Below are 10326 nucleotides of genomic sequence, written 5' to 3' on the forward strand. Positions count from 1 at the left end.
TGCATTGACTTGTTAATTATCGACTTTTGTGTACTGCTGAAAATCAGGTGTTTTTGATTACTTACTCTTTTTAAAAAAAATTATTTTTATTACATAGGGAGTAGGGCAGAAGGGAATTACAACGTGATTCAACACTTCTAAGCAAGGTGAAAGTTGAGGTCAACCAATGGTAATTAAATTCCTACGTGTTTTTTATTACTTACATAGTGCGAGGTGAATGGTTTTTTTAGGATGAGTTAGAACAAAACTGAATGATTGATCGATGACTAAATATTGCTTTTCCCGAGGATTCCTGATCATTTGATGGTAGTTGTTAGACCCGATCCAAATAAATAAAATGTGGATAAGCGGGTCACCTCTTTTTTTTTCTTGATACTAATCCCTCTGTTACAATTTATATGACACTATTTGATTTGACACAAAGCTTAAGAAAAAGATAGAAGATTTTTTAAATTTATGGTCTAAAATAAATCTTAAACATTTTTGTGTGGCTATAACTCATTTCATTTAAGGGTAAAAGAGATAGTTTAAGGTTAAGTTGTTTCTAATTATAAAAAGTTGACATTCATTTTTTGGACAGATTAAAAAGGAAAAGGTGCAACATAAATTTGAACAGGTGGAGTATATTGTTTGAAAATCCGTATGATAAGAGGTACTAATTTTGGAATAAAATGTGAATTATTTTATTTCACATTCTATTATAACTGTTAATTAGTCCCAAAAGATATTTGCACAAAAATAATAGAATTAGCTATCCCGTATAAAAGATGAATGGCTGATCTCCAGAATATTCTTGTCTATCCTATCCCTGGTGACAAGATTGGGATATCTGTTTTGTTGAGGTGTACTGAGAATTTCGTTTGGTTTTTTAAAAAAAATTGTGCAATTGTATACTCCATTTCATATTTGAGAAAAAATAATAAATTTTAAGTACTTATATATAGTATATTAGTATTCATTAAATTACCATAGGAAACAGGTTTTAAGGAAAAGGAAAAGAAATAAAATGCAACGACAAAGATTAAGCGAGATTATTGATTCAAGATTTAGTGTGTCCCTTTTTTCCACTCTTTAGTAGCTATTCAACCAAAAAAAAAAAAAAAAGGCCAAAGTCCTCAACAGCCACCTAAACTTGTTCGCAGATTTCATTTAGACACCTCAACTAAGATCCTTTCCAACTGAACACCTAAACGACTACGGATTTGTATCAATTAAGCACTTCTTGCCTATTTTGTATTAAGACTCAGGCGCATGTATATAAGTGTCGCTGATGTGGAATAGACTTTCACTTATCACTTTCCACGTGTAAATATAAAATCCATGTGGTATATTTTTTTTTTTTTTTTTAAATCTGGCTGATAAATCATTAAAAGGGTCAATTAAAAACCTAAATCCTAATCGTTAAACATAACCCTAAAACTATTTCTCTCTCCCCGACCCAATATCTCTCACAACAATTCGTTTCACAGCGAAGCAACGTTTGATTTTAGGTGTTTTTTGAAGAATCTTCTTTGTGTAAGTGTCTTAATTAAACTCGATTGTCCATCTAATTATTGCTTAATCGTTTCATAAAGTGTTTTTAAAAAGTTAGGGTATTTTTATTTCTATATTTGGGGTTGTGTGTTTGATAATATTTCGTCCCTTTCCTAATATTCCCTTTACCATTTTAGTACTTAAGCATTAAAGTATTGCTTTTTAGTTGTTTGGTGCCGGTGGGTGGGTGGTGTGAGTATATTCCGTCAAATAATAACATTTTGTTTTATATTTTCAGGGTTATCCTAACAATTGACCGTGGAGGAGATCATATTTATCAACATTCACCGTGGGGGGACCTTTTCCGACATTCCTGTCTCCACTTATGTTGGAGAGTGTGTGCCAGCCCTCAGGTATAGCGATAATTACTATTTTCCCAAATTGGAGCTACTTTATTATGCTAGAGAATTGGGGTATCTACAAGTTAATGGCTTTATTACCAAGATGCAAAAACTAAAGAATTCCATGTGATTAAGACTAACCTACATCTACTAGTAAAATACTTCAGGCATGAGGACACCTTTGAAGTATTTGTCCTTCATTCATTTGATGAAACATTAATTGACAGTGAGCGTCCTAGTGGTCCAGAAGTTAGTGATACTCAAACTGGGTCATTAAATGGGGGTGTTGGTGCTTGTGAATCTTAACTTAGCTAAAGAGGGTGTTGGTGGGGCTGCTGAGGCTGCTAACCTAGCTGAAGAGAGTGTTGGTGAAGGTGGTGAGGATGTTAACCTAACTGAAGAGAGTGTTGGTGGGGGTGGTGAGCCTGCTAACTTTTCCTGGAAAATGTGTTCTTGGAAAATAAATGAGTTTTTACTTATTTTCTCATGTTCGGTTAGGTAGTGGAAAATAAATAAATTTCTTACTTATGTTTTCATGTTCGGTTGATTGGTAGAAGACATTTTTTCGGAAAATATCCACCCAAGCCCCACCAACTTACCCCAATCCCACCATCCCATACCATACCAACCCCACACCCACCCCCAACCAAATCCCACCCCTACCCAATCACCACCCTCAAACACATTTCATCTTCACCCACTCTGCCCCACACCACCACCCACCCCATCGTCACCGCCCACCCCATACCAAATTTGACCACGCAAACTTTCCATCTTTATAATTTTTTTATAAAGTTAAAGTTAAAATTAAAGATGAAGTAGAAAAATCGGAAGGGGTAGAGGGGGAGAGTGGGGTGGGGTATCGTAGAAAACCCAAAAAAACTTTTCAAAACTTAACCAAAAAAAAAATTGGAGGGGGTGTGGGGTGGAGGGGGGTCTTGGGGTAGGTGGTGTAAAAAAAAAAAAAAAAAAATTAAACTTTTTTTTAACAAACAAATTATATTTTTTGGAAGGGGGTGGGAGTGGTGTAGAAAACCCACAAAAAAAAAGCTTAAAAGATTTTTTTTTTTTTTTTTTTTGGGGGGGTTGGTTGGGTGGGAGGGGGTTGGAGGGGTGGTTGTGGGGTTGGTTGGTTAGTAATTGGTGAAATACCACTTGTGGACTTGTTTTTCCTAATTTGATTAGGGAAGTCATTTTCCCCATATTTAAGAAACTTGTTTTTCTAAAGAAAATATTTTTCAAAAATTTTGACCAAACGAACATGGTTAAAAATCGGAAAACATACCGAACACACCCTAAGATAGTACTGTTTATCTTACTTTGACCCTTTAGAGAATGAGAGTATCAGCTTTGATATAATACCATTCTTTTGATAACGTTTTGTTGATCGAATTGTGTCATATAAGCTGTAATTACCCTTATTAAATTTCAAAACAAAAACATAAGGTCACATACCTTATACTCCCTCTGTTTCAATTTATGTAAATCCTTTACTATTTGGAGAGTCTACGAGGTGGTTCTTTGACCACACTTTTCTTACATTTTTTCTAAATTATTTTAATTATAAATTATCATGACTTATATTACTTAGTTTCTAAATATGTAAATTTTATTTTTACAAACTTGAAAAATCTATGTCAAAATTTAAGGTCAAAGTTATGAAGTTTGACCCTCGTACTTCGAAAAGGTTCACATAAATTGAAATGGAGGGAGTATTAAATATTATTTTATTAAGATTAATTTAATTTTTAAAATTAAATCGTGAATCGACTTTTTCTTTGACAAACTCATTTTTTCAACTATTGTTTTAGTATTCTTATTCTACTATTGCATTTACAATAATTAACTATTAAGTAAAGTAACGTATTATGCTCAATGCTCAATTAAATAATTTTACATATGAATTTACAATCTTATGAATTTGATTTGATTAATAATTAATCAGAGTGTTTTTTTCAAAAGAAAAAAAAAAACCTCGTTTGGACTAACAAATTTTCTTCATTAAATAATATTTGAATCTTTATTTATTTTAAGAGTTTTCTTATCCATTTTATACCAGTGTAATACGAAAGAAAATTGGTACTTCTTTATTTTATCACTCACGAGTCATGTGACATGAAAGTCTACTTCACAGTTTTGAATGAGAGAAATAAGTAAGGAATTATCTTTTCGACTTTGACTTTTTCACTCCAATTGCTGTTTTTCTTTCTGTAACTTAAAAAGTAGCTACTTCAGTTTCGGCTTTTCGAATTTTCGATATTCCTTTTTATTTTTCATCAAACGAATAACATCTTCATTTGGATTTTTTTTTTTTTTTTTTTTTTTTTTTTGTTGATAATACAAAATAACACATTAGGCTCCAAACCTTTATACCCTTTTTTTCTAATCCCAAGACTTTTATACCTTAATTAAGGAGCTGGAAAATGATCACTTTCCTTTTTGTTACAATATTCACAAGGTTGAATAATAGCACATTACTACGCACTAATCGTTATTAAACTGGTATCTCACCACACTAGCTAATTAATTTCAGATTCTTTCCATTTTCACCAAAATATTGAAGGTTACAAGCTCCAAAAAGTAGTTAAATCCAGTAAATATTAATTGAAAACTCATTATTATTTTTGACGGCGATGACTCTAAATTATCTCAATCCACCTGGAATATTACAATCATAATCATTGTTTTTACGATTATAACTATTTATTTATGTTATGATTTGTACCTTAAAATATTACTCACTTCATAGCTTATTTAAACTTACTGCCCTTTTGAACTTGTAGTATCATATAACTATGACAATTTATTTATTTATTTATTTATAAGTTACACAATTCTATGTAACTTTGATAACATTATTCCATAGCTCGTTTGACATAGTAACTATTTTTACAAAAGATATATAGTATTTCTCAATTAGACAATGGATACTATCCCGTTAATTTATTTCCTTTTTAGTGTTCCACTAGTCAAAGCACATTACGTAAGTTAAAAGTTTATATGGAAAGTTTCTATAAATGGGAGATAAATTCAATATTCTGTCATCACATTCACCACATAGGGAGCGTGAAAATTTTCCCTCTTTCTTGATTTCTTTTATACCAATGTTTCCTTCTTTCTTGATTCATAAAACTAAGATTAGTATTTTTTTTTGCCTCTGTTGTACAGATTTTTGAAAATGAAGCAGTGATTAGTTGTTGTATGTGGTTATCTAGGTGAAACAAGATTAGGTGCATTGTTTTTGTTAATAGTTTGGGTTGTTTGTTTGTTGGAAATTGAGTTTGATTATAAGCAGAAGAAGTGGAGCCAAGATTTAAAGCTTATGCATTCGAGATTCTAGTTCCTTTAAAGTTATTGAGTTCAAAACTAATAATACGTAAAAACTATGGGGTTTAGAAAGCAAGCTATACATTGGCTCCACTCCTGATAATATGGAGAAAGTTGGAAAGCAAGAACCGGCTCTAAAGAAAAAGAGGGAAAGATGTGTTTTTGTGGATCAAGATTATATAAAAGAGGGTGGAGTTGCCTATGATGGGGATAATAGTTCTAGTTCTAGTGATGATGAACCTGACCCGCATTATATGACTTTCTTGGCTAATGCTAAGCCAGATGGAAAATCATTTGTTGTTAAAGTTAGTGATCAGAATGGTTTGCCCGTGTTCCTTAAGTATGAGAAAGAGGATGGATTTGATGATGAGCGTCAATATGATAGGGAGTTGGAGATTCGTGGAGTTGAGAAGAATCAGGATAATGTTAGGGAAAATTACAAATTGGGGAGTTCAAAAACTCTGAAGACTAATGCGAGAAAGAATAGGAGTACCTCCATTGTTGAGAAGCAGAAGATGAAAGATGGGATTTTGAGTAAGAAGCGAGGGAAGGAGGATAGGGATTTAGATAAAAGGAAGCAAAGAGTTGATGTTAAGAAGGAGAAGAAGACTCAGAATGGTAGCAAATTCATGGACGCAGAAGTAAGAATAGAACCTAAAGAAGATTCTGATGGTAAGAGTTATTTGTTGAGTTAATGGTCTAAAATACACCTGAATTATCACTTTTTCACGAGTTTCTCACCCTAACTATCAATACACCCCAACTATCTGTTGTTCCTTTTTCTTACATGACCTATCACTATCAATGTAGGTGAGTAGATAGTGATAGTTCAGTGTTAATTAGTGAACAACCGATAATAACTAATCAAATTTTCGAGGGTGTGTTTTAATACAGAGATGGTGGTTGTTCAGGTAGGAAAAAAGAACTGATAGTTAGGGTGTGAAACTCACGAAAAAGTAATAGTTCAGGTGTGTTTTTTTTACCATTATCTCTTATTTGTTTCTTGCATAAAAACCTTGTGTATGAAGATTGTTGTCTCAAATCTTATCTTGGACATAATTGTCATTTGGTTTATGAAGGACTTGAGGAGGGGAGTCCCCAAAGCGAAGTAGAAATCCTTGAGAATGTAGGTGCAGGGGGCAGGGGCAGTAGCTCTAACCCCTTTGTACCTTCAGTGAAACACTCCGAGAATGTATGATTTCAATTCTGCTGCTACTTTCACTAGTCTTTTTGGTCCCCTTCCTTTATTTATGTTACCTCTTAGTTTGGTTATTCATGATAATTCTTGTAACCATTGGCTGCTAATTTTGTGTATCAAGCTGGAGGATGCGACAATTATAGATTCTGGGTACAGGAAGGAGGTTCTGAATTTATTGATGAGGCCCTACGATGACGAGGAGTATAAGAAGCTTTGGAAAGACATTAAGATGCAAATACCATCTAGCGATAGTGAAACAAATACACGTGGAAAATCCCTTCTAGCACTCCATAAAGGTAGGTTAACAGCCTACAGTTTGTTTTCCAGCATAGTGGCATCTCTTTGCATTTTGAATGCATCTCTTGTGTGTGTTTTGAATTTTTCTCGGGCCATGCCTTGGTTTCAAATTTATGTTGTCACTTTTGAGATAGTACCCAATTCCATAGAATTCCTGCTCTCTCATTTAGACAATTTAAGAATAGGTTCTTATCTTGTTCTTTCACCAAAAATTGAACTGAACTTGCTATCAAATCTTTACTGATCTGATTGAGAAAAAGTTTTGACTTTTTTTTAATCTCATTTTCGTGTAGCTCGTAGTACAGTATGTTCTCTTGTTTTCTCTACACTTTTATCTCCATCTCACTTTTATCATTTTACTTCCACTAGGTGTGGAAGAGTAGAGTGTTTTTTGGTCAATTAAAAAGGGAAGCATTCAGATCTTTCTTTTTAAAAGTTTCCTTAGATCAATGTTCCCCTTTTTAATTGACTAAAATTTTTATATGAATGAGGCATGAATGTAACTTTTGATACAGTATAATATTTACTCACAGACAAGTGTCAGTGGAAACAATAGTTATGTAAGGCAAGTGACCTCATCAAAAATGAAAAGTCATGTAAGGCAAGGGAACAAGTTGCGACTCCAAGAAAGGAACTAAGAAAACATTTCTAGGAAGGAAATATCTGCTTTCAAAGTCTGAAAGCCACACCAAGAAACAACAGACTTAACTTGCCAAATATGCTGAAGGTCATCAACTCGTCAATAATCAAAATCGTGTCTCATTCAAATTAAGATATGAAAGCATGTATTGGAAACTCTAAAGTTGCCTTCTACTCTATGACCGGAAGAATACACTTTACAGAAAGGATATATTTTGAACTTTAGGTGGATATAGCCCCGCGAGTGGCAGCCCTAGTGCAAAAACTGCAGAAAATTGTGAGAAAGCAACTGTAGCATGGGATAATCTGAGAAGGATGACGATTCAAGGCACTGTAGTTGCACAAGATTTTCACTCTGCAAGTTTTTCTTTTTTATTCACTGTGCAGGTTCAAATATCAAAATTAGCATGCATTTACAGGAAAAGAGAGACTTGAACTTTGTTGTAGCCCTAGTAGGTGACGTTCCTAGTGTATGAAGTGCGGAACTTGTGAAGGAATCAAATGTACTATGGAATAATCTGACAAGGACCACAATTTAGGGCACTATTGTAAATCATCATTGTGCAAGTTCAAATTTCATAATTAGCATATACTTAACCAACTGAGATGATAAAAAAAAAATTCTAAATTGTTGTCCAAGATCTAGGAAAATAACAATTCCACCTCAATCCCGAGCTAATCGGTTGACTATATGTATCCTGACTATCCACGCTTCATTTGGACACGATACGTTCCAATAGTCAATAACTTGGGATTTGTTAACAGTGGAGGTTCTCTCCATTTTATTTTTTTTTGAAACTAGTAAAAGTAGATTCTCTTCATTTTTTCCGACGTACAAATCTCTAAACAGATTAAAAAGACTTCTTGTAAACACTGGTTTTGATATAAGTGTACCAACATGACTAAACTTTAAATCTTAATCTCCGCAAGTTGGAATTGCCTATATGGATCTTTTACATCCATAGTGTTCTATTTTTTGCTAAATTTGCATGGATTCTAAGAGTCTATAGGTTCTTTGAGATAATTCCCTTTCGTATGATTTTAAGCCTACTTCATCTGAGCACCTTTTAATCATCATGGTGTCACACCTACCGACTGTTGCATCTAGAGGAGGTAGGCTATATGATAATGCCATCTTAAGTGACATGCTCACCCCTTATCCTCTTGATGCTTGTACCTACTTTTTAATGTGATCATTTCTCGTCTTATCTAATCTTTTATTACCGTACATCCATCTTAACATATCCACTTCTGCAACACTCATCTCGTGGAAATTTTGGACTTTAGAGGTCCAATGTGCACTCTTATCATCATTGTCTTGCAACTATTGAGTAAAATTTGCTTCACTTTGGTAGGTATCTTTCTATTGCATAATATTCCTGTATTCCTCGATTTTGATCATCCTATTTTAATTTCATTCATCAATGATGCTGTTGCATGAGCCTGAGCTGCCCAAAAGTCATGGTGAACTGATGAGCACAACCATCATAAAAGTTAGGAATCGATGAACTTAACAGTTTCTTGGATTATTAAACCGGTAAAAGTTTCACTCATGGATAGAGACATATGGAAATGAGAAGGCAGAAGCATGCTTCAGATTGAAATCATTCTGTAATAGGTTAGTGTAAAGGGAGAATTGGAATTTTCTCACTCCTCAATTTGGCTGTCTAGGAACCAAGATAAGTGTGCCTTTCTGTTTGGACAGTTGCATAGGAACTATGCTGAGAACTTGAAAAACGAAAGGAAAATTCACATTAGCTGGTCTTTTATGTGAAATAGGGCTGTGAACATATCAGTCATTTGATACTTCACTACCTAATTAGGTAAAGATTGTGATGCATCTGGTGGAATATGTTTGGTGCAGAATCAGTGATCGTTAGGAATTATTTGAGATTTGTTACTACAGTGGACTTCTGGAGGAAGAGGAGGAGACTGGGACATGGAAAATAGCTCATTTGACGGTGATGCATGCCATATAAAAAACAAAAAGGCTTTTAAGGGAGTTGAGAACTCTTTTCAGCAGAGTGCAGCATCTTTATTATTATCCGTACACTTTTGGAGAGCACGTGATATTTTAGTGAGTAGTGATGACAGGATGCTATTTGAAGGAAATAATGTTTTCTGTAAGATTCTCTATTATTTGTAAACAACTTTTATGTGAGAATTTATCTTACCATGTTAATAAATTATAATCCTCACTATAAAGGTGGGGAGTCTACTTGAGAAGGTAAGAAACAGGGATAGAGACATGACTTGTTTGGAAATCCTATTGATCAAGGAAGGCAATGAAAAATCAATTAAGAGTTTTCCACAATTGAGAGCTGTGAATGCAGCAGGATTGCAAAACTGACATGCATATTTAGGGTTTACTTCTATGTAATTCAGGTGATTTTCATAGAATTTTAGAATAGTTTTAAGCTTTTGTAAGCTGCTTTGTTTACCATTTGTGTTATGTTACAAGCCTTTTCAATTTAAATTGAAGTATTTTGTGAAGTTTAGTGGTCTTTCAGAAAACTAGAATAGTTTATGTTATAGAAGAGAAAAAATTACCATTTGATTACTTGTCTACTTGAATTTCTTGGGGATATCAAACCGTCTAGTTGCTACTCCCATATTGGCTATTGATATTCTTATTTCTGCTATTTGCTGTGACACTTTGTATCCCAAGTCAGAGATGTGATTCACCATATCAACAGCAAATTTCTAATACATTTTCATTGCAAAAAATGCAGGTGTCAATCGGGAAATCAAAAGGACCAATCATGACAAAGATAAAAAGTTGAATATCATGCGCGGATTTTTCTTTTGGTTAGAGGTGAGGGCTAACGCTTCTTGCATGTCCTTGGTAAAGAATAGTAACTGTTTTTCTTTCTCTCCCTCCTTTTCATCTGTATTTTGTCCTTGTTTCATCTCGTTGTTGCAATCTTACAGGAAAACTGATCTATTTAAATATCTGAATTGAAATTATTCGAATGTATTTTTCCTAATAAA

General features: G+C 33.7%; 1 protein-coding gene across 1 annotated transcript; it reads left to right on the plus strand.

Moving 5' to 3' along the window:
* The first annotated feature begins 5280 nt into the window (after positions 1-5280).
* LOC132034950 (uncharacterized) lies at positions 5281-10297 on the plus strand. The gene is made up of 4 exons (XM_059425276.1): positions 5281-5873; positions 6281-6393; positions 6521-6695; positions 10068-10297. Exons 1-4 carry the CDS (start codon positions 5306-5308, stop codon positions 10295-10297), a joined length of 1086 nt encoding a protein of 361 aa, XP_059281259.1. The 5' UTR covers positions 5281-5305.
* Positions 10298-10326: the final 29 nt, after the last annotated feature.

Source organism: Lycium ferocissimum, chromosome 10, assembly GCF_029784015.1.
Source record: "Lycium ferocissimum isolate CSIRO_LF1 chromosome 10, AGI_CSIRO_Lferr_CH_V1, whole genome shotgun sequence".
Taxonomy (NCBI): domain Eukaryota; kingdom Viridiplantae; phylum Streptophyta; class Magnoliopsida; order Solanales; family Solanaceae; genus Lycium; species Lycium ferocissimum.